Here is a 24192-nt window from a genome sequence, read left to right on the forward strand (position 1 = left end):
AGTGTGAGGCCCAATGCCATCTGTGTGCTCTCTGGGGTGGAGAGGGAAGTGCGTGTGTGAAGATGGCGAAGTGGGAGCAGCTAGCCAGCTCTGCATGGGAAGGCAGGCCAGGGAGGCTTGCAGCAGGGGCACAGCGCAGGACCCCGGGGTGGCAGGATGCTCTGTGGGCAGTGTCCATACACAGCTTGAGGCTGAGACACATGGATTGACTTGGGCTGGGAGAGGAGCTTTCTCTTGTGCTCAAACAGAACCACACTGTAAGCTCATTTCAATTTAACCTTTCATTTTCAGGCCGCTGTGTGGGTGAGATGACGACCCAGGCACTAGTTTTGTGGAGCAAAGTGGGCATTCAGTGAGACCCACACAGACACGAGGGGTGCCAAAGGCTGCATCCATCAGTGTGTGCTTATGGAGGAGGGCAGGGCTGCTCTGTGAAAGCTGTGAAAGCTTTGAGGAAAGAAAACCTCTCCTGCAGGGAGCAAGTGTACCTGCCACAGCCCTGGCTCTAGGCAGGAAAGACACCAGATCCTTCTCTGAGTCCCAGCAGCAAGAGGCATCACCCCATTCCCATGCTGCAGCCAGCCCCAGGGTTAGGCTCCTCCACAGCTCCAGCACCCTGGTCCTCCTCTTTGCCCAGGTCTGCCCTTTGGACACCACCCAGCATTGCTGGAGAAGACAACCCAGCCTAGCAGGGTCTGGGCAGGGTTTGCGCAGGCTGCTACACAGCCATGCAGGGCTCAGGCTGCCTCCACACAGCATGGTCTGCACCAGGTGATGCACACGTGATGGCAGACCCCTTCACCTTCTCATAGCCGTCCCCACGTTGCTCTGCAGCCCGGGATAACTGCAGCCAGCTGCATCCCGCTTGTCAGCTGTGGCAGGCACCGGCTCCCCTGCCATAGCTTATGCGCAAACTCAGCCGTGAAATGGGTGCAGGTGGCAGATGAGGGTGCCAGGTGGCAGGGCAGGATGGGACAGCATGGGTTTATGAAGGGGAAATTGTGCTTAACCAGCCTGATAGCCTAGTAGGATAAGATGACTGGCTTGGTGGATGAGGGGGGAGCAGCGGATGCTCTTTACTTCAACTTTAGTAATGCTTTTCATACTGTCTCCTGTAACATCCTCATAGGCAAGCTGATAAGCTATGGATTAGGTAAGTGAACAGTGAGGCGGACTGAAAATTTGCTGAATGGCCAGATTCAGAGGGTTGTGACCAGTGGTACAAAGTCCAGATGGAGGCCAGTCACTAGTGGAGTACCCCAGGGGTCAATACTGGGGCCAATATTGTTCAACATCATTAATAACATCTTCATTAATAACTTGGATGATGTGGCAGAGCGCACCACCAGCAAGTTTGTGGATGACTCAAAACTGGGAGGAGCGGCTGATACACCAGATGGGTGTGCTGCCATCCAGAGAGGAGAAATGAGCTGGAGTCTCATGAAGTTCAACCAAAGGAATGCAAAGTCCTCCACCTGGGGAAGAATAACCTCATAGCACCAGTATATGCTGTGTTTGTCTGGCCAGAAGGCAGCTCTGCCAAGAAGGACCTGAGGGTTCAGGTTGACACCAAGCTCACCATACGCAAGCAATGTGCCCTTGTGGCAAAGCAAGCCAACAGCATCCTGGGCTGCGTTAGGGGTGTTGCCAGGAGGGAGGTGATCCTTCCTCTCGACTCAGCACTGGTGAGACCACATCTGGAGTGCTGTGTCCAGTTCTGGGCTCCCCTATACAAGGAAGACATGGACATACTGGAGAGAGTCCACCAAAGGGCCATGCTGATGATGAAGTGACTGGAGCATCCCTCCCATGAGGAGAAGCTGAGCTGGGACTATTTAGTCTACAGAAGAGAAGGCTCAGGGAGGATGTCATCAATGTGTATCAATATCTGATGGGAGGGAATGAAGAGGGAGCCAGATTCTTCCCAGTGCTCTCCAGTGACAGGACAAGAGGCAATGGGCACAAATTAAAAAAACATGAAATGCCACCTGAGCACAAGAAAACACTTTTGTTACTGTGAGGGCGACTGAGCACTGGAACAGGTTGCCCAGAGAGGTTGTGGAGTCTCCATTCTCGGAGATATTCGAAATCCGACTGGTCATGGTCCTGGGCAGCCTGCTGTAGCTGACCCTGCTTGAGCAGGGGATTGGACCAGATGACCTCCAGAGGTCCGTTCCAACCTCAGCCACCTTGTGATTCTGTGACAGTTCCTCACAGCACACTTGGCCAGCACTGCCTTCCTGTACAAGCTGAGCCAGCCACTCGCTGACTCTTGCTGTCTCACATGCCCATGCAGCATCCTCCACTACACAGACCATCTCTGCCATCCCCTGGCACCCAGCCTACAGCCTAAGCATGCAGATGGAAAGCAGCAGACACGGCCTATGGAAAATAATGTCAGGAATAGGATTGGAGAGAGCCCATCAGGAGACTCCAGCTGGCATGTGAGGGGTGGTACTGGGCTGCAGGGGGACATCCCAGATCCATCTGCCACCTGGGAGGTGCGGGATGTCTGCCCAGAACCGCCCCCAGCCCAGGAACACCAAGGCCTTCTGTGGGGGGTAATCCCCTGCTGTACCTCCTCACACTGCGATGGCAGGGCCTTGGTCTGGGACCAGGTCTCCCCACGTCAGGAAGCAGCAGTGACTCTGACCCTTCTCGTGGAAGGGAGACAGACTCTCTCCTTCACTTGAGCCCCCTTTCTGTGCCCCCTGCCGATAGCCCCTCTGTACCTGCACCTCCCTGGTGCCATCCTGCATCACCACTGCTCAGGCAGCCATTGTCCACATGCCCTGGTCTTGCACGCCAGGCTATGGCTGCATGTGCTGCTGGCACATGGGACCCCTTCTGGGGACACCTCTAAGCTTCACACTTATCTCCGGGGCCTGGCCCCCTGGGGACAGAGACCTTTGCTTGCTTCTAGCTCTGCCTATCCTCACTGGGTTGCTGCAGTGCTCTCTATAACCAGCTCCCCAAGACAACACATACGAGCTCTCCAAGCACCCAGAGCTAGCCGCTGTCCCTGGCGAAGCTGCCGGCAGGTCCGCGGGCCCGGAGCGCGGTGCCGGCCAAGCGGCGAAGCGGCGGCCCGGGACCGCCGCTCGGACCTCGCCACTCCCGCGAGTGCTGCCGCCTCTCCCGGCGTCCCGGGCCGCGGCCAGCCCAGCAATCGCGACCCGCGCTGGCCGCTCCCCGCCCCGCCTGCACGGCTCCCCGCCGAGCTCCGCACCCCCGGAGCGCCGGGGGCGGCCCCAGCCCGGCCGCTCGGCAGCCCCGGGACACCCCGCCTCGCCCGGCCGCGGGTGCCGGCTCCCCGCCCGACGGGACCCAGCGGGGCAGGGGGCTCCCGGGAGGACAGACCGCCCCGGCCGGGCCCGCAGCGTGCGGGGGACCGGGGCCGGGGCCGGGGCCGGGGCCGGGGCCGGGGCCGGGGCCGGGGCCGGGGCCGGGGCCGGGGCGGGCCCCCGGGCGACGGGCGGCGGCGTCTCCTGGCGGCGGCGGCGGGGAACGGCACGGGGCGTCCGGGGCGGACAGGGCTGCGCACAGAGACACCGACACACTGACGGCACACCAGCACACACACACTGACGGCACACCAACGCACACCAGCACACACCAACACACACACACACAGACAGCACACCAACACACACTGACGCACACCAACACACACCTACACACACACTGACGGCACACCAACACACACCTACACACACCAACACAGACAGCACACCAACACACACCAAAAGACACACTAACACACGCACACTGACGGCACACCAACACACACCAGCACACACCAACACACACCAACATACACACACTGACTACACACCAACACACACACACACTCACTCTAACTGCACACCAACACACACACTGCACACCAACACACCCCGACACACACACACACACACAGACTGCACACCAACACGCACACACATGCTGCACAGCAACGCACATGCATGCACGCGCACAGACTACACACAAACACTGCATACCAACACACACATGTACACACATGCACACACACTACACATGTAATGCACACACAGCACACATGCATGTCATGCACAGAGTGGAAGGCATGCACACTCAGCGTGCACACACACTCACACAAAGTGCATGCACACACAGCCTGCCTGCATAAACACAAAATGCCCACGCACACTGCACACACTCTACCCTGTGAACGCATACGTATGGTCTGCACATTCACAGGCTCACCTCTACCACATTGCACGTGTACAGTGTGCATCCACGGTGTGTGTACATAGATGTGGAGGGCACCCAGACACTGAGAGCACCCACACATGGCGCATGCACACACAGAGTGCACCACACAAACCAATATGCCAGCATGTATGCACCCAGACGTGCACATACACACAGCGTGCGCCACGTGGGTATGCTGGACTCATCCCACTCGCACATCACTGCTTGCCTGCCGCGGCTGTAACCAGATTGGCTCTTCAACACCCAAACACATGCATACTGCCTGTCGTAGTTATGTTCTCTGGTGTATGTTTTTTGGGAAGGACCTGGTGGCAAATGGCTGCAGAGAGCAGGGTGGCAGTGAACTTCCCAAAGAGGCTGTGATGCCACACTTGGTTTTTTCCTGCTAGCTGTTAGCAGGCAGTGCTCGGAGCCAGGTGCTGCTGCCTGCCACGGGGCCTGCGCACCCTCATCCCACAAACAGAGCATTCAGCGGGGGTCTGTCGGGGGTGTCTGATCCCAGCTTCTGCCTCCCCCCCTGCTTGGAACCCCCCGTGTTGCCCCAAGCCCCCCCACCCTGAGAGGCCACTGTGCCCAGCACCCGGAACCAGCGACTCTGTGACATCAGCCCTGGGGCCAAGGGTACCGCGGGCAACGTGAGCGCTGCGAGCATTACGTCGGCTGCTGCGCTGGTGGCGACGAGCCCTCGGTTCTTGCAGCTGCCACGTGCCGCTGGCAGCGATGGATTTGCTCCCTCTCCTCGTCCTGCTGGCCGTGTGCTCGCCTGCACATGGCACGTGGGACAACTGTGGGTAAGTGGGCCGAGGCTCTGGGAGGGAGGGAGCTTGGGCAACCCTTATGGGGTTCACCGGAGGGTGCCCGCTTGTCCCCCGTGGCCACAACACAGCTTCCCGAACCCCAGGTGGGAGCCTCAGTTCCTTGCCAGCACCCAGGCTGCTGGCACAACTCGTCTACGGGGCTAAAGCAGAAACAGGGGCGGACGGACACACGCCCCACGGGGGTCCCTGGCCCTGCTGTCCGTGCAACGCCTTGTGGGGAGGGAAGATGGCTGACCTTCAGCCTGGACAGCAGCAAGCCATCGAGCAGGACAGTAATGAGTTTCTGGTTACAGAGGGACCTGCGGGCTCCGGCCCATGGCTTCTTACTACGGCATGTCGCGCGTCGTGGGTGGCACAGATGCCCAGCCAGGGCCTGGCCCTGGATCGTCAGCATCCAGGATCCCTGGAAAATAGGCACGGGGCATATATGCGGAGGGTCCCTCATCAGTGCACAGTGGGTCCTCACAGCAGCCCACTGCTTCATTCAGGCCAGGTAAGGAGGACCAGGGAATGGGGATATCCCCACCACACTAGCAGGTGCCCTGGCCGCAGCACCACGTGCTACTCCCGTCCTGTTTCCTTGCAGTACGCCCAGTGCCCAGCTGAGAGACTGCTCAGGAGAAGGCTGCGCTCGTGCCACTGCTTCCTAGCAGCCTCCAGCCCGACATTCCTTGTGCCTGAGGCATGCTAGGGCAGGCGCACCCTCCATAGCGCTGCTTTCCTCTCTCCCTTGTGCAGCAGAAGGCAGGGAACTGGTGGGCTGCTGCAGCACACAGCTCCGCTCCCTCTGACCCCTCTCTCCATCTGCCTTCCAGGCACATCACGATGTGGCGTGTGGTGATCGGGCCACCCAGTTGACCCAGCTGGCCCTGAGGCCCAAGTGCGCAACATCAGGCGGCTACTGGTTCACGAACACTATAGTAATATCTCGGAGAGGAATGACATTGCGTTGCTGGAATTGGACCAGCCTGTCCAGTGCAGCTACTACATACAGCTTGCCTGTGTGCCCGACGCCTCGCTGAGAGTGTCAGAGCTGACAACCTGCTACATCAGCGGCTGGGGTTCCACAGCTGCAAGATGTGAGTTCCCAAAAAGTATTTGTGTCCTGAGCGCAAGCTTGGCACACGGGGAGACGGGTCGGGCTTCCTGACAGCAGAGGCGAACACCAGAGTCAGGCTGCGGGGACACGTGCCTATGGAGAGATGGGCCTGACCCATTACCCAAAGCAAGACGGAAGGGAATACCGGTACAATGTCTTCCAGATGCAAAGCCAAGCCCTAGGGAAGGGGTTCACCCAGACAGGGGAGGAGAACTGGCAACAAGCGGCTGGGTGTTAATTCCTTTCTGTGCTCACAGCTGGAGGATCAACTGATGTCCTGCAGGAGGCCAAGGTCCACCTCATTGATGTCAACCTCTGTAACAGCAGCCGGTGGTACAGAGGGGCCATCCACACCCACAACCTGTGTGCTGGCTATCCGCAGGGTGGCATCGACACCTGCCAGGTAGGACTGTGCTACAAGTCAACCCCCAGCAGCACAGGCAGCCCTGTCACAACCGCCCACGCATACCCCGGCCCGTGCTTTGCCTGGCAAGTCACCCTCCCACCGCTGGTTCCCCACCGCTGCTGGGGCGTACCTCCCCTTCCCCATCTGCAGGTCCTCGCCCAGTGCCCCCCTTCTCCCAGAGGCCTGGGACTCTGCTCTTGGCAGCCCATAGGTCCAGATCCCAATCCTGGAACATCCCTCTTCCACACATCCAGGATCACTGTGCAGAGATGAGAGAGCCCTACCTTACAAGCCCATGACCCCCTCCCAGACAAGGTTCTGTAGGCTCCAGCACCTGAGCAGAGCCTTTCTGTGCAGTGAATACAGCTCTGGCAGGTGCTGTGAGAGAGGAGCCAGCCATAGTGCTGACAGTGGCCACCCAACACCACCGTAATCCTCTCTCCTCCACTGCAGGGTGACAGCGGCGGTCCTCTCGTGTGCAAAGATAACACCTACGACTACTTCTGGCTTGTTGGAGTGACCAGCTGGGGGAAGGGCTGTGCGAGAGCAAAACAGCCTGGAGTCTACACCTCCACTCAGCACTTTTACGACTGGATCCTGGTACAGATGGGACTGCGCCCAGCAGTAAGGGCTTCTCCAACATCACGGGCATGGAGTCATTTTCTCACCACCTCAACCCCCTTTCAGAGGCCAACACAATCGGGCAGGTTTAGCTCCTGCCCATTTCCACGCCAGAAGCTGGTGGAATTCTTTACTCGCCTGCAGGAGCTCCTGCAGGTCCTAAGGGGAAAAAAGGCTTGAGCAGCAGGTTGAACAGGATCCAGTGTAGGCTGTCGTGTACCACAACTGTTTCCTTCTGGGGCAATGCCTGATGATCCAAAGGCAGCCTCAGTGTCAAAGGCCTGCTCTGTCCTGCCCACGCTCCTCTGAATGCACACAAATGCTGAAGTTGACTTAGTTCTTGAAATAAAGTTGCCAATTTTCACAGCTAGCCATGCTTCAGTCCAATTCAGTCTCCTGTGCAAGGCAAGGACTTCCATGCCTGGCACCTGCAAAATGAGGCTGCAGGCAGACAAGTAGGGCACAAAGGCAAAGCGTCACTCAAAAGGGCTGAAACCGTGCCTAAGAGGAGGGTGCTCAGAGCCACCATGGGATGGAGAAGAATGGCACATTGAGGCTAGAAAGAGGATAGGAAAAAATGATGTGACATGCAGACAGCTTTGGGAGCCTGCATTAAGGCACACAAGCTGATGATTAGGGCCTGGCGTAAACTTTAGCTATCTGAACAGACTGTGGGAAACTCACATGACAAGAGAAATTGCTGACCATAGCAAACAGAGTGAGAAGCTAACAGGAGTTAGAGTGCCATAAGGAACAGCCATATTTCACAGGTAGTTAAGGGGCACTGATGTGAGAGGTGGCCACACTTCACAGATAATTGAAGGAAGAGCTGGAGTCATTCTGGGGAGACGAATCTGGCAGGGACAGCAGTACCCAGGAAACCGCATCAGTAATGCCATGGAAGTCCAAGGTGACCTAGCTAACAGCACCTGAAACACCAAATCTGTTCACAGATGCAGCAAACCTGGGAGCAAGGGGGAAAAAATAACCAGGGGTAGGTCCCTTGTTTGGGAGGAGACAAGGGTGGAGAAAGGGAGGCGTCAGGGAAGATGAGGGGGATGTATAGGCATGGAAAATGGAGAGAAGCGGGGATCAAGGAGCCAGCCACACAGAAGCAAACGGCTGGTTGGTTTGCTTGTTTCACTGAGCCCTGCACCTCATCACCACAGCACATCCCACCTTCTTGTTGAGAGCGATTCCAAATCCTTTTCTGTGTGGCCCCACTCTGTACCCGGTGCGGGGGTGGGTCCAGAGGCCTGGCTGCTAGCAATGGCAGAAGGGAACACAGGTCATGGGGACTCAGGGGTTGGAAACGCCGAGTGTCTAGGGCCAGCTACTGGTGGGAGCGCTGTGTGCGTGTGCAATTCACTGGTGAACTTGAAGCTGGACTAGCTCATGAGCAAGAAGAGATACAGATGTGGAAAGACCCAAGGTCTGTGCCAATTACTGGGTAAGTGGCTTGACATCCAGCCACAGATTTTAATTGAACTTAATTACCATGCTAATATTTAAGGGACCCATGAACATGCTGTGCTTGCGAATCTAGGGAGTGATATGTGTGTATGTTTGTCGTGGTTTAACCCCGGCCAGCAACTCAGCACCACGCAGCCACTTCCCCCTCCCCCCTCCCAGTGGGGTGAGGAGGAGGAAAGGAAAAAAAAGTAAAACTCATGGGCTGAGATAAGAACAGTTTAATAACTAAAGTTAAAATAAAAATACACTACTAACTAATAATAATAATAATAATTGTAATGAAAAAGAATACAACAACAACAACAAAAGAAATAAGAAAAAGACAAGTGATGCAAAATGCAATCGCTCACCACCCGCTGACCGATGCCCCAGCAGCAATCTGCCCCTCCCGGCCAACTCCCCCCTCTTTCTCTACTGGGCATGACGTTCCATGGTATGGAATAGCCCTTTGGCTAGTTGGGGTCAGCTGCCCTGGCTATGCTCCCTCCCAGCTTCTTGCACACCTGCTTGCTGGCAGAGCATGGGAAACTGAAAAGTCCTTGGCTTAAGATAAGCGCTACTTAGCAACAACTAAACCATCAGTGTGTTATCAACAGTATTCTCACACTAAATCCAAAACACAGCACTGTACCAGCTACTAAGAAGAGAGTTAACTCTGTCCCAGCTGAAACCAGGACCATGTTTCACTACTGAATATCAGTCCTGATCAGCTGGAGAGGAAGACAAGGCCCGGGTTGTTCTTTTTGTGTTAAGTGGGTGCTGGTAAAGGTACTGCTCTACCTCTGTTAATCTGTTTTGCTATTCATGCCAGTGAAGTATGTGTGCATGTTCTTGAATGTGATCTGGCTCTTTGGAAGACAAACTAAGTCTCTTGTACCTGCACATGGGAACAGCAGTCACGTCCATTGGACTGAGACAGGAGAAACCTCCTGGGAATGAGAGTCCTCCCAGTTCAGCTCCAGCTCTTCTGCAAGGAGGCATTCTCCGGGAGGTACATGGGCTGGATACAGCGTGCACAGAGTGCACACACGGCATGCACAGAGTACATGCACAAAAATGCTGTGCGCACACACACTGCACGCACACACACAGTGGAGATGCACATGGGTCACAAACAGAAGGTGCAATGCACACCCAGAGTGTGTGCACACCCATACTCCTAAACACACATCTTGAACACAGAGTGCAATGCACAGTGTTCACATACACACGGAGTGCATGCATATGCATAACTGGCTGGTGCACGCACGCAAACACACACAGAGTGTGCACACGCCCAAACAAAACATACACACACAGGCAGTGCATGCACACCCTACAGTATGCATAGATGCAGAATGCACCCACCCCCACAGCCCACATGCACGCACACAGTGTGCACCCACCCATCTGCCCACATGCATTCTCACAGCATACACCCAGTGATGCACGCACACTTAGAAGGCACCTCCCACGGGTGCACATGCAAACTCACTTGTCCATGCATGCACACATGCATGTCCGTGCACACATACACATATGCAGGCATGCACACATGCACACACGTGTGCGCACACACACACACAGTGTTGCACCCACACAAACATATAGCCCGCTAACACCCCAAATGCTCATGAGCTGCTCACGTGGACACAGCCCATCACATCCACCCCTGCCTGTTCCGACCTGTGCCTGGCCCATACATGTCTTTCAGCGTGCGCTCCCACAGCACTGCAGCAGTCACTTGGGCCTCTCCTTCCACGCCCAGCCGCGTGGACACTGTTCATCTGCGTGTCCTACCTGTGCCCGCTGGCGCCTGTGCAGGTTGGGGCAGTCACGCCGTGCCTTGCTCAGTTTCCTGCAGCCGAGTTACCTGCACACAGCGCACGTGGTCCCACACCTCCTGCCCTGTTCCTTGTCTCGTCTCTGAAACTCTGTCCCCACACCGTGCCCCCCTCAGAGCCCCAGCTGCTCTCCTCTCAGTGTCCTCACTGCCAGCCCCCAGCGCCCTGATCCCTGTGGCCAGGCACTGCACAGCAAGCGCTGCCATGCCCTATGAGCAAACTGGGCTCCATGAATTATGCAGCAGTTTCGCCTCCTGCTGCAGCACCAGCCTCCTCGCTCTGCCTCTTGGCCCTGAATAATTGATGGCAGGAGCAGCAGCCCCAGCATTCTTCTTGTGCCAGGGGCCAGGCCATTAGGAGGCACGGGGCTAGACACGCAGGAAGGCCAGGGGCTAGAAGGACAGTCTGAACTATGGAGCACAGGGAACAATGGAAAGCAGAGTTCACTGGCACATTAGAAAGTGGTTGTGAAAGTGGGATCATAGAATCATAGAATCGTTTAGGTTGGAAAAGACCTTTAAGATCATCAAGTCCAACCATTAACCTAGCACTGCCAAGTCCACCACCAAGCCATGTCCCTAAGCACCACATCTACATGTCTTGTAAATACCTCCAGGGATGGTGACTCAACCACTTCCCTGGGCAGCCTGTCCCAGTGCTTGATAACCCTTTCGGTGAAGAAATTTTTTGTAATATCCAATCTAAACCTCCCCTGGTGCAACTTGAGGCCGTTTCCTCTTGTCCTATCGCTTGTTACTTGGGAGAAGAGACCGACCCCCACCTCGCTACAACCTCCTTTCAGGTAGTTGTAGAGAGCGATAAGGTCTCCCCTTAGCCTCCTTTTCTCCAGGCTAAACAACCCTAGTTCCCTCAGCTGCTCCTCATAAGACTTGTTCTCCAGACCCTTCACCAGCTTTGTTGCTCTTCTTTGGACACGCTCCAGCACCTCAATGTCTGTCTTGTAGTGAGGGGCCCAAAACTGAACAGAGTATTCAAGGTGCGGCCTCACCAGTGCTGAGTACAGGGGGACGATCACTTCCCTAGTCCTGCTGGCCACACTATTTCTGATACAAGCCAGGATGCTGTTGGCCTTCTTGGCCACCCTGGCATACTGCCGGCTCATATTCAGCCGGCTGTCAACCAACACCCCCAGGTCCTTCTCTGCTGGGCAGCTTTCCGGCCACTCTTCCCCAAGCCTGTGGTGTTCCATGGGGTTGTTATGACCCAAGTGCAGGACCTGGCACTTAGCCTTGTTGAACCTCATACAATTGGCCTCGGCCCATCGATCCAGCCTGTCCAGATCCCTCTGTAGAGCCTTTCTACCCTCAAGCAGATCAATGCTCCACCCAACTTGGTGTCATCTGCAAACTTACTGAGGGTGCATTTCATCCCCTCATCCAGATCATTGATAAAGATAGTTAACAGAGCTGACCCCAATACTGAGCCCTGGGGAACACCACTTGTGACCGGCTGCCAACTGGATTTAACTCCATTCACCACAACTCTTTGGGCTCGGCCATCCAGCCAGTTTTTTACCCAGCAAACAGTACACCTGTCCAAGCCATGAGCAGCCAGTTTCTCCAGGAGAATGCTGTGGGAAACGGTGTCAAAGCTTTACTAAAGTCTAGGTAGACAACATCCACAGCCTTTCCCTCATCCACTAAGTGGGTCACCTTGTCATAGGAGGAGATCAGGTTAGTCAAGCAGGGCCTGCTTTTCATAAACCCATGCTGACTGGGCCTGATCACCCGGTTGTCCCCTACATGTCATGTGATGGCACTCAAGATGATCTGCTCCATAACCTTCCCTGGCACCGAGGTCAGGCTGACAGGCCTGTAGTTCCCCAGATCCTCCTTCTGGCCCTTCTTGTAGATGGGCGTCTCATTTGCTAGCCTCCAGTGAACTGGGACCTCCCTGGTTAGCCAGGACTACTGACAAATGACTGAAAGTGGCTTGGTGAAATGGGTCTTAAGAAATGCTGACTAGTAATAATAGGAATATCTAGAACAGACTGATCACACAGGCTGGATACAAAACACAGGCGCATCTACATGAGAACATCCAGACTAGGACATCAGCCAGTCTTACACCTGCGTTGTCTTTGGGCTGAAACTCCTCACCTCTGCCTGCTGTGTGGTTAATCCTAGACCACCACTGCTGTGCCTGTGCTTGTACACCATCTCTGGTCTTGCCTTACTCTTATTTTGGATAAACTGAACAGATGGAGGTCTTCAGGACATTCAACCTCAATTCCTTTCTGTGCCTGTCTTCCGAGCTTTCTCTGGTTTTCAAAAGCAGGCACAGCAATAGGGTACAGCCTTCCCAGGGTGCAGAACCTCCCCTTTTCCTCCTTGTTCCCCTTATCACTCCCTTCCACCAGAGAATTGCTGTTGCTCTTTGCACTGTCCCTTCCTCGCACTGATTACAAGTCATTGATCTGCAGGATATGGGCTCCTACGTTGAGGCACAACCATCAGTCCTTGAGCCTGAACGTGAAACTCCGTCATTGCCGTATGAAAACATACTTTGCTTGAAAAGTGCCCAGGCTCCCATAGGGCCCAGCCTGCCCCAAACAATGCCATGCTCTCTGCCTGTCCCAGGGGATTTTGCACCCTGCATGCATCTGGAGAAAAGCAGCTTCATTTGCTTTTCCAGAAGGTGGGAAGCAGGGAGCAGTGGCCTGGGCCAGCCAGGCCGGCGGCTGGCACCATCCACAGCAGGGGGGCAGAGGACGTCCGCTCGGGCCACCCAGCCCCAGCAGAGAGGACGTTGCTCGCTGCCACATGCCGAGGTGCCTGTCTCCTCCCAGGACAGCCTCACAGTTTCCCGGCCTCAGCCCCGGTGGGGCTGGGAGCGGGCTGGGAGCAGGCTGGGCTGCCAGCGGCCGCGAGGCCTTTTCCCCCAGAGACCAGGGGCTGGACACACGGGCTGAGCCCGCAGCCCCCAAACCTGGGCAAGGCTGAGGGCGGTTCTGTGGGAAACCCCTGTTGTTAATAAACCACCCTCGACCGCAGCACCCGGGGGCAGGCCCGGGTCCCGGGAGGCCGCCTGCACCGGGCACGGCGGTGCAGGAGGCGGCTGACGAGGGACCGGCATCGCCGGGAGGTACGACCCGGCGCGGACCCGTTCAAGTGCTGTCCCGCGGCGGACTACAATTCCCGGCATGCCCCGCGGCGGTGCCGGGTCACGTGGCTGCCCGCGCGGTCAGGTGGTCGCCGGTGGCGGCGCGGCGCGGTTCGGCTCCGCCGGTCGGGGAGTGCCCTGCTCTGCCCTGCCCTGCCGTGCCCGGCCCGCCTGGTCCCGTGACGGGGCTGCGGCTCTTGCGGAGGTGCCGCTGCCGCGCCGGGCCCGGACCCAGACCCGGACCCGGACCCGGACCCAGACCCGGAACCGGACCCGGACCCGACCGGACCGCGGGAGAGCAGCGCTGTACCCCGTGCTGCGTGCGCGTACCGGCGGGCCGCGGGGCCTCCCCGGGCGGCAGCGCCATGGGGCCGCGGGGTCGGGGCCTGCCGTGGGCCCTGGTGCTGCTGGCCTTGCGCGGAGCGGCCGGCGCCCCCCCCAGCTTCGTCCTGTTGCTGGCGGACGACTTGGGCTTCGGGGACCTGGGGAGCTACGGGCACCCGTCTTCTGCCACGCCCAACCTGGACCGGATGGCTTCCCGAGGGCTGCGGTTCACCAACTTCTACAGCAGCTCCCCAGTGTGCAGCCCATCCCGGTACGTTCCCCGCTGCTCCCACCCCCGCTGGCTGGCGACTGGGGCAGGGCCCTGAGGAAGCATTGAGACAGGGCTCGGCACCCAGCTAGGGAGCTGCAGTGCTGGGAGGAACCGGTGGTTGGTAAACCTGCCGTGTCCCAGGAGGCCCAAAGGTCTGGCTGCTCTGTGATGGGACCGATCGAACGTCCCAGCAGACGGGGGAGGTGGCAGTGGCAGCCGCGAGACTGGGGAGCCAAGCTGCCGGGTCCTGAGGAATGGGGCACCCTCTGCGGAGGCTGAGCACTGCGACCTGCGCTGTGTCCAGTGTGATGCCTGTCTCCTCTCTCTCTTTCAACTCCCACCTGTAGGGCAGCCCTGCTGACAGGCCGGTTCCAGATGCGCTCTGGGGTTTACCCTGGTGTGTTCAACCCAGACTCACGGGGAGGCCTGCCGCTGTCTGAGGTCACGATTGCAGAGGTGCTGAAGGCTGAAGGCTATGCCACAGCCGTGGTTGGCAAGTGGCACCTTGGCCTGGGGATTAATGGCTCCTTCCTGCCGATCCACCAGGGCTTTGACCACTTCTTGGGGGTGCCCTACTCCCATGACCAGGTGAGAGGCTTGTCAAGCCCTGAAGGGTGTCCTGGGGCTGGCTGGGGAGAGCGCCTAAAAGACAAAGCTTGCTTGAGAGCACAAGAGCACAAAGGCCGGGTTAGTGCTTGCCTGGGCAGATGGGTGTGGGTGGCTGCAGGCTGGGGAGATAGATGCTGGTAGGGAAAGCCCATCTCTGAGGTGCTCGTACGATAGGGCAGTTTTGCAGAACGTGGGTGGCAGTTGTGCATGGGGACATACGCCCTTTGTCAAGGGAGGGAGGGTCAGCTTCTGGGCTACAAAGAAACATCTGAATTGCTGCCAGGAGAAAATGATGTTGGGGCAGCATGGTCCTTGGACAGTTCTAGGGTGGGCACAGACCCCTGGGCTTCTGGGAGTGCCTGCCCAAAGGGTGCCTGTAGGAGCCGGTGGTGGGCCGCTGTGAGACTCTTTGCTCCCCTCCCCTCACTGTCCTGCAACACAGGTAATAGACAAAGTGTTATTTGTTCTCTCCAGGGCCCCTGCCAGAATCTCACCTGCTTCCCACCCGACATCAAGTGTTTTGGCACTTGTGACCAAGGCTTAGTGCCAGTCCCGCTGCTCTGGAACCAGAGCATTGTGCAGCAGCCGGTCTCTTTCCCTGATCTGGTGCCACTCTACAACAAATTCTCCCGGAACTTCATCGCTGACTGTGCCCGAAGAGGCCTCCCCTTCCTGCTCTACTATGCCTCCCACGTAGGAGAGGGGGAGGGCTGCTCTGGGCCCAAGGGTGGGGAAGGGAGTCTTTGTCCTGTGGGGAGAGCAGGGAAGCATCTCAGCTCCTGCAGCCCCAGGACTGTGCTGAGCAGTCAATACCTGCCCCTGGATGACCTGGGGTTGCTGTTCCCATGCCCAGGTCTTGTGGCAGCACCATTCTGATAATGTTCTTGGGCTGCTTCTTTCTGGAGCTTTGCCCACTTCTCTCGGATGGGAGTCCACCTGGGAAAACTTCCCACTCTGGGGCTCCACATCCTCTCCTGGGGCTCAGCTCCTTTGTGCCATTTCTGAGAGATGCTTCTGAAGCTTGGGGACAAGCCTCCTCTCATCTCATGGGTATTGTCATATATCTCCATGTCCTAGCTGGGGTGCTCACTGTCCCCGGGTGAACTGGGAACCAGATGCAGCTCTGGGGGAGTTTGCGCAGCAGTCTTCTCTGCCCTTTCTCCAGCATACACACTACCCCCAATTTGCAAGCCAGGAGTATGCGGGGCAGTCACGGCGTGGGCCGTTTGGTGATGCACTCTTGGAGTTTGATGGCTCGGTGGGACAGCTGCTGCAGGCACTGCAGGAAAATGGTCTTGAAAACACGACCTTTGTGTTTTTCACCTCTGACAATGGGTGAGTGGGCTCAGCAGGGGGGAGTTCGTCACTGATAAGGTTCTGCTGCCATGGTACGGGGGACTCAGAATGAGGCATTGGTTGGCTGGGGCAAAAGGGACGTAGTGTGAGATTGCCAGGCGAGACCCCAGTGACCTGAAGTGAGACAAGAGGTGGACCCTGCTCTGGAGAGGACCCAGTGCAGTCCTTGTTCCTGTAACTCAGCTGTGCCGCTCCTCATGAGCAGAAACCTCCCAGGGTTCAGGCCAGGATCGTACAGCCCGAATATATCCTGATTCCCTTTGTGCGTGAGTGGCATTGGTCTCTGGTGCCCTGCTTAGGTGTCTTGTATACCTTGGCTTCTTCACCTGCCCCATGCCTCCTGCCTCACAAGGCTGAGAAGGATGGCAGTGTCACTCGCTGGCACCATGTCTCTCGTGTCATGGCCCCGTTGGCAGCATCAGGGAAGGGGTAGTGTGAACCTGTGAAACTGATGGTAGGTGGTTCTTCTCTCTCACAGCCCTTCCACCATGCGGATGGCACGTGGAGGCAGCTCTGGCCTTCTGAAGTGTGGGAAGGGCACAACATATGAAGGTGGCATGCGGGAACCAGCAGTGGCTTATTGGCCAGGCCATATCACTCCAGGTGAGACTTGGCACTGCTTGTGCCTTTTGCGTGCTGATGCCAGCCAAGGCAGGGGTGTCATGGCAGCTCGGCTGCCCCGGGACAAGCAGAGGATGGGAGAGAAGTGAGGATGGCAGGGATGGGAGTGGGATCAGGTGCTTGAACCTTTCCTCGTGCCTTGCTGTGGTGGGTGACAGGAGTGACGCATGAGCTGGCAAGCACCCTGGACATCCTGCCAACACTGACTACCCTGGCTGGAGCACCTCTTCCCAAAGTTGCCCTGGATGGCTATGACCTGAGTCCAGTGCTGTTTGGGTCAGGGAAGGTGAGTCCTGCGGGCTGGTTCGGCGGGCATTGTGCCTGAAGGCTGGGTGTGGGGCTGGAGCTGTGTGCCTGATGAGTAGAACCATCTGAGTGTCAGGGGAGATTCATGAGCTGGGACGTTTTGTCTGGCCTGCGTCATGCCATGCAGTTCCTGGGCTTCCCCAAGCTGCTCCGCTCTAACAACTGCAACGTGTTGCCAAGCCAGACCCCCAAGGCTGCAGTGGGTGGACGGAGCCCCAGTAGCTTTGAGTAGGGAGCAAACAGGATGCTGCTGCTCGTCAGCTTCCCCCCTCTCTTGCCATGTTCGGCTGTAGTGTCGGGGCTCCTGTGTGACTCCCTGGAGTCTCTGCCTGGTCCTGTTCCAGGCTCTTCTTCAGCCCCGTGGCTGCACAGGTGAGCTTAGCTCTGCTGCTTCCCACAGAGTCCCCGTCAGACGATGTTCTTCTACCCGCCGTCCCCCGATCCACTGCACGGCCCCTTTGCTGTCAGGCTTGGGAAGTACAAGGCCCATTACTTCACACAAGGTTAGTGCTGCCTCCTCTCCTCTGCACAGGCAGCTTTGTTTTGCTGTCCAAAGCTCAAAGAGAAGAAACGGAGCTACACCTGGGGGTTTCTTTTGCAGGTTCCTTTCACAGTGATACGACCCCAGACCAGGCCTGCCATGGGCTGACCCCGCTGACCCCTCACTTGCCCCCACTGCTCTTTGACCTGGAGTCAGACCCAGCCGAGAACTATGACCTGCTGCAGAGCGGTGCAGGGCCAGAGGTTCTGCAAGTCCTGAAGGAGATCAAACTGCAGAAAGTGCTTTTTGAACAGCGCATGGAGTTTGGGGAAAGCCAGATCAGGAAGGGCGGGGATCCTGCCCTGCAGCCCTGCTGCGTACCAAACTGCACTCCTAAGCCTTCCTGCTGCCGCTGCTCCTAGCCTCTTGGTGCTCCATCCCCTTCAGTTGCTCCACACTGGAACCCTGTCCCAAACCCACCAGACCCCAACCCGCCCCCAACTAACCAAGCTCAGCCTTAGAGCTACCCTGCAGCTTTGGCTCAGTGACACCTCTGACTAATGGAGTGCTGCGGTAGCAAACTGTGGGTTGGGGAGATTACCAACCCTGCTAGGAGTGCAGGTCAGTGGACCCTGTGCTCTGTGTTGGACGTTCAAGCTGAGGCCTCTTGACAGAAACCCTGACTTGTTCAGGGAGGGACCATGATACAGCATCATCTCCAGAGCCAGAACAGCTCCTTTCAAACCATGATCAAATGAAGCAAAGGGCATGCCCCAGTGTCCAGAGATCCCAACTCAGCTGGAGGCATGCTGTGCACTCCTGGGTAGGAACAGAGCTGGGAGCTGCAGCACCATCACTTGCCAGGGGCCAAGAGCACAGCAAGAAGAGGATGGGATGGATGGTCCTGGCAGCTTCAGAGGCAGGACCTTGTGCAGCCAGTGCAGAGGGGCCATGCCTAGGTGGGAAGCAGCTCAGGGTATGCATGCTCAACTACCGCCAAGTCCTTTATGACTCCAGGAGGTGGAGATGCGGCCAGTGGTTGGCAGGCCTGGTCCTCTTGTAAGGTTTGTGGATGCTGGGGCTGATCAATCAGGTGGGCCATCCACATGGCTGAAAGGGTCTCTCTCCTCTTGCTCGTGAGCTAGTCCAGCTTCAAGTTCACCAGTGAATTGCACACGCACACAGCGCTCCCACCAGTAGCTGGCCCTAGACACTCGGCGTTTCCAACCCCTGAGTCCCCATGACCTGTGTTCCCTTCTGCCATTGCTAGCAGCCAGGCCTCTGGACCCACCCCCGCACCGGGTACAGAGTGGGGCCACACAGAAAAGGATTTGGAATCGCTCTCAACAAGAAGGTGGGATGTACTGTGGTGATGAGGTGCAGGGCTCAGTGAAACAAGCAAACCAACCAGCCGTTTGCTTCTGTGTGGCTGGCTCCTTGATCCCCGCTTCTCTCCATTTTCCATGCCTATACATCCCCCTCATCTTCCCTGACACCTCCCTTTCTCCACCTTTGTCTCCTCCCAAACAAGGGACCTACCCCTGGTTATTTTTTCCCCCTTGCTCCCAGGTTTGCTGCATCTGTGAACAGATTTGGTGTTTCAGGTGCTGTTAGCTAGGTCACCTTGGACTTCCATGGCATTACTGATGCGGTTTCCTGGGTACTGCTGTCCCTGCCAGATTCGTCTCCCCAGAATGACCCCAGCTCTTCCTTCAATTATCTGTGAAGTGTGGCCACCTCTCACATCAATCCCCCTTAACCACCTGCAAAATCTGGTGCTGGAATGGCAGAGTATCCACAGAACACAAGTTGTCTTCTGTAAGGCCGCCTTCTGTCTGCTCTAAGCAGATACGGCACACCACCTTCAGGTCAATTTTCAAAAAACAAAGCAGCCTTGAGTCCGGTTTGTTTGGGGCCCAGTTCTGGTGCCTATGAAGCCATGCTCTGCCTCGAGCGCCTTGAGAGCAGCTATTCCACTTTCAGACAGCCTGCCCTGTCATCCTAGGGACCAGGTTGCACACTCAGCTGTGTGCCTTACGTCTATCCACACAAGCCAGAATGGCATCAGGAAGCTCCTGCACCTTTCACGAGCTTTGAGGCTGCCATTCTTTAAGACACTGCTCTCTACCCTCCAGGGACCTAGCCCTGCTCAGCAAATGCAACGCACATGGCTTGCTTCTGCTTTTCTCCCATGACAGCCCTGCACTCCAGCATGTGAGCCAGGCTCCGCTATACAGCTGTAGAAGGCAGACTGATGAGATGAGGCTGATACAGGATTTACCAAAGCCATGAAGAATCGCAAGTGGGGCTGAGAGCAGGAGCACCCTTCTCTGCCTAGAGCTTAAAATTGCATGTCCTTGGCCATGCATACCAGGTGCCACAACTGCCCTTGTCAGTGTTGGCCTAGAACAGCAATATAACTCCTAGACAGCAAGGATGTGAAGCCTGCCAGAGGGTGTTGCTGTGGCTGACGTAGCCAGTGTGGACTGTGCTGCATCTGTGTTTCACTGTGCTTTGTGCAGGAAGGTTGACACTGCTTGGATATGCTTGGATTTTTTGGCTTGCACATCACTGCTTGCCTGCCGCGGCTGTAACCAGATTGGCTCTTCAACACCCAAACACATGCATACTGCCTGTCGTAGTTATGTTCTCTGGTGTATGTTTTTTGGGAAGGACCTGGTGGCAAATGGCTGCAGAGAGCAGGGTGGCAGTGAACTTCCCAAAGAGGCTGTGATGCCACACTTGGTTTTTTCCTGCTAGCTGTTAGCAGGCAGTGCTCGGAGCCAGGTGCTGCTGCCTGCCACGGGGCCTGCGCACCCTCATCCCACAAACAGAGCATTCAGCGGGGGTCTGTCGGGGGTGTCTGATCCCAGCTTCTGCCTCCCCCCTGCTTGGAACCCCCCGTGTTGCCCCAAGCCCCCCCCACCCTGAGAGGCCACTGTGCCCAGCACCCGGAACCAGCGACTCTGTGACATCAGCCCTGGGGCCAAGGGTACCGCGGGCAACGTGAGCGCTGCGAGCATTACGTCGGCTGCTGCGCTGGTGGCGACGAGCCCTCGGTTCTTGCAGCTGCCACGTGCCGCTGGCAGCGATGGATTTGCTCCCTCTCCTCGTCCTGCTGGCCGTGTGCTCGCCTGCACATGGCACGTGGGACAACTGTGGGTAAGTGGGCCGAGGCTCTGGGAGGGAGGGAGCTTGGGCAACCCTTATGGGGTTCACCGGAGGGTGCCCGCTTGTCCCCCGTGGCCACAACACAGCTTCCCGAACCCCAGGTGGGAGCCTCAGTTCCTTGCCAGCACCCAGGCTGCTGGCACAACTCGTCTACGGGGCTAAAGCAGAAACAGGGGCGGACGGACACACGCCCCACGGGGGTCCCTGGCCCTGCTGTCCGTGCAACGCCTTGTGGGGAGGGAAGATGGCTGACCTTCAGCCTGGACAGCAGCAAGCCATCGAGCAGGACAGTAATGAGTTTCTGGTTACAGAGGGACCTGCGGGCTCCGGCCCATGGCTTCTTACTACGGCATGTCGCGCGTCGTGGGTGGCACAGATGCCCAGCCAGGGGCCTGGCCCTGGATCGTCAGCATCCAGGATCCCTGGAAAATAGGCACGGGGCATATATGCGGAGGGTCCCTCATCAGTGCACAGTGGGTCCTCACAGCAGCCCACTGCTTCATTCAGGCCAGGTAAGGAGGACCAGGGAATGGGGATATCCCCACCACACTAGCAGGTGCCCTGGCCGCAGCACCACGTGCTACTCCCGTCCTGTTTCCTTGCAGTACGCCCAGTGCCCAGCTGAGAGACTGCTCAGGAGAAGGCTGCGCTCGTGCCACTGCTTCCTAGCAGCCTCCAGCCCGACATTCCTTGTGCCTGAGGCATGCTAGGGCAGGCGCACCCTCCATAGCGCTGCTTTCCTCTCTCCCTTGTGCAGCAGAAGGCAGGGAACTGGTGGGCTGCTGCAGCACACAGCTCCGCTCCCTCTGACCCCTCTCTCCATCTGCCTTCCAGGCACATCACGATGTGGCGTGTGGTGATCGGGGCCACCCAGTTGACCCAGCTGGGCCCTGAGGCCCAAGTGCGCAACATCAGGCGGCTACTGGTTCACGAACACTATAGTAATATCTCGGAGAGGAATGACATTGCGTTGCTGGAATTGGACCAGCCTGTCCAGTGCAGCTACTACATACAGCTTGCCTGTGTGCCCGACGCCTCGCTGAGAGTGTCAGAGCTGACAACCTGCTACATCAGCGGCTGGGGTTCCACAGCTGCAAGATGTGAGTTCCCAAAAAGTATTTGTGTCCTGAGCGCAAGCTTGGCACACCGGGGAGACGGGTCGGGCTTCCTGACAGCAGAGGCGAACACCAGAGTCAGGCTGCGGGGACACGTGCCTATGGAGAGATGGGCCTGACCCATTACCCAAAGCAAGACGGAAGGGAATACCGGTACAATGTCTTCCAGATGCAAAGCCAAGCCCTAGGGAAGGGGTTCACCCAGACAGGGGAGGAGAACTGGCAACAAGCGGCTGGGTGTTAATTCCTTTCTGTGCTCACAGCTGGAGGATCAACTGATGTCCTGCAGGAGGCCAAGGTCCACCTCATTGATGTCAACCTCTGTAACAGCAGCCGGTGGTACAGAGGGGCCATCCACACCCACAACCTGTGTGCTGGCTATCCGCAGGGTGGCATCGACACCTGCCAGGTAGGACTGTGCTACAAGTCAACCCCCAGCAGCACAGGCAGCCCTGTCACAACCGCCCACGCATACCCCGGCCCGTGCTTTGCCTGGCAAGTCACCCTCCCACCGCTGGTTCCCCACCGCTGCTGGGGCGTACCTCCCCTTCCCCATCTGCAGGTCCTCGCCCAGTGCCCCCCTTCTCCCAGAGGCCTGGGACTCTGCTCTTGGCAGCCCATAGGTCCAGATCCCAATCCTGGAACATCCCTCTTCCACACATCCAGGATCACTGTGCAGAGATGAGAGAGCCCTACCTTACAAGCCCATGACCCCCTCCCAGACAAGGTTCTGTAGGCTCCAGCACCTGAGCAGAGCCTTTCTGTGCAGTGAATACAGCTCTGGCAGGTGCTGTGAGAGAGGAGCCAGCCATAGTGCTGACAGTGGCCACCCAACACCACCGTAATCCTCTCTCCTCCACTGCAGGGTGACAGCGGCGGTCCTCTCGTGTGCAAAGATAACACCTACGACTACTTCTGGCTTGTTGGAGTGACCAGCTGGGGGAAGGGCTGTGCGAGAGCAAAACAGCCTGGAGTCTACACCTCCACTCAGCACTTTCACGACTGGATCTTGGCACAGATGGGACTGCGCCCAGCAGTAACAACGGCCACTCCAACGCCACAGCCAGTCTTCACCTCAACCCCCTTTCAGAGGCCAAGGCCAATACCAACGCAATCGGGCAGGTTTACGCCCTGCCCATTTCCACGCCAGAAGCTGGTGGAATTCTTTAATCTGCTGCAGGAGCTCCTGCAGGTCCTAAGGGGAAAAAAGGCTTGAGCAGCAGGTTGAACAGGATCCAGTGTAGGCTGTCGTGTACACAACCGTTTCCTTCTGGGGCAATGCCTGATGATCCAAAGGCAGCCTCAGTGTCAAAGGCCTGCTCTGTCCTGCCCACGCTCCTCTGAATGTACACAAATGCTGAAGCTGACTTAGTTCTTGAAATAAAGTTGCCAATTTTCACAGCTAGCCATGCTTCAGTCCAATTCAGTCTCCTGTGCAAGGCAAGGACTTCCATGCCTGGCACCTGCAAAATGAGGCTGCAGGCAGACAAGTAGGGCACAAAGGCGAAGCGTCACTCAAAAGGGCTGAAACCGTGCCTGGTCAGAGAGGAGGGTGAGGGTGCAGTGGAAGAAGGGAACACAGGTCATAGGTGGCTAGCGGTCTTGGGAACAGCAGTTGGAAACACAAAGTGTCTTAGGCCGGCTATTTGTGGGATCCCTCTGAGTGTGTACAATGCACCAATGAACTTGAAACTGGACTTTCTCATGACCCAGGAGACACAGATCTGGAAAGACCCAAGGTTTGCACCAGTGACTGGGTAAGGGGCTTGACATCCAGCCACGGATATTACATGGACTTAATTTCCATACTGTTATTTGAGGAATCTATGAACATGCTGTACTTATGAATCTAGGGGGTGAAGGTGTGTTTATGTTTCACTAGTAAACATCCAATCTGGATCATCTGGAAAGGCAGAAAAGGACTGGGCTGTGTTCATGTTTATGTAAGTGGTGGTTACGTATACATCGGTGTTGGTAAAGGCATTGCTCTGTCTATGTCAAACTGTTTTGCTGTTCACATTAATTGTGTAAGTCTGTGTGTGTGTGTTTGTGTATCTGCCTCTTTGGAATGCAGCATAAGTCTCTCGAACACACACATGGGAACAACAGCAGCCACATCCATCAGGCTGGGATAGGACAAGCCTCCTGGGAGTGAGAGTCCACCTGATTCGGCTCTAGCGGACCTGAAAGGAGATATCCCCCGAGTTCAGACATCTACTGCATCTGGCTGCTCCATAACAGAATGGGGAAGGAAACCCAAATAAACTCTGCAGCAGACATCACGAGGTGGACAGAGAGGCAGCACTGGCTAGGCTGTGAAAGCAATGGGGAGGGCTGGC

General features: G+C 57.0%; 2 protein-coding genes across 2 annotated transcripts; both read left to right on the plus strand.

Annotated features, from left to right (window-relative positions):
• Positions 1–4434: 4434 nt before the first annotated feature.
• On the plus strand, positions 4435–23865 carry LOC127023498 (uncharacterized). The gene is given in 20 exon segments (XM_050907651.1): positions 4435–5027; positions 5348–5424; positions 5427–5612; positions 5918–6133; positions 6411–6556; positions 7013–7354; positions 13902–14194; positions 14542–14782; positions 15278–15496; positions 15969–16138; positions 16638–16762; positions 16939–17066; positions 17487–17589; positions 17688–17944; positions 18585–18660; positions 20588–20729; positions 21050–21250; positions 21573–21838; positions 22117–22262; positions 22719–23865. Coding segments are annotated over 20 exon segments (3756 nt in total). The 5' UTR covers positions 4435–4956; the 3' UTR covers positions 23070–23865.
• On the plus strand, positions 13782–20627 carry ARSA (arylsulfatase A). The gene is made up of 8 exons (XM_050891675.1): positions 13782–14194; positions 14542–14782; positions 15278–15496; positions 15969–16138; positions 16638–16762; positions 16939–17066; positions 17487–17589; positions 17688–20627. The coding sequence occupies exons 1-8, from the start codon at positions 13965–13967 to the stop codon at positions 17987–17989; spliced, it is 1518 nt and encodes a 505-aa protein (XP_050747632.1). The 5' UTR covers positions 13782–13964; the 3' UTR covers positions 17990–20627.
• Positions 23866–24192: the final 327 nt, after the last annotated feature.

The sequence above is a fragment of the Gymnogyps californianus genome, chromosome 1 (genome assembly GCF_018139145.2).
Source record: "Gymnogyps californianus isolate 813 chromosome 1, ASM1813914v2, whole genome shotgun sequence".
In the NCBI taxonomy this organism is placed as follows: domain Eukaryota; kingdom Metazoa; phylum Chordata; class Aves; order Accipitriformes; family Cathartidae; genus Gymnogyps; species Gymnogyps californianus.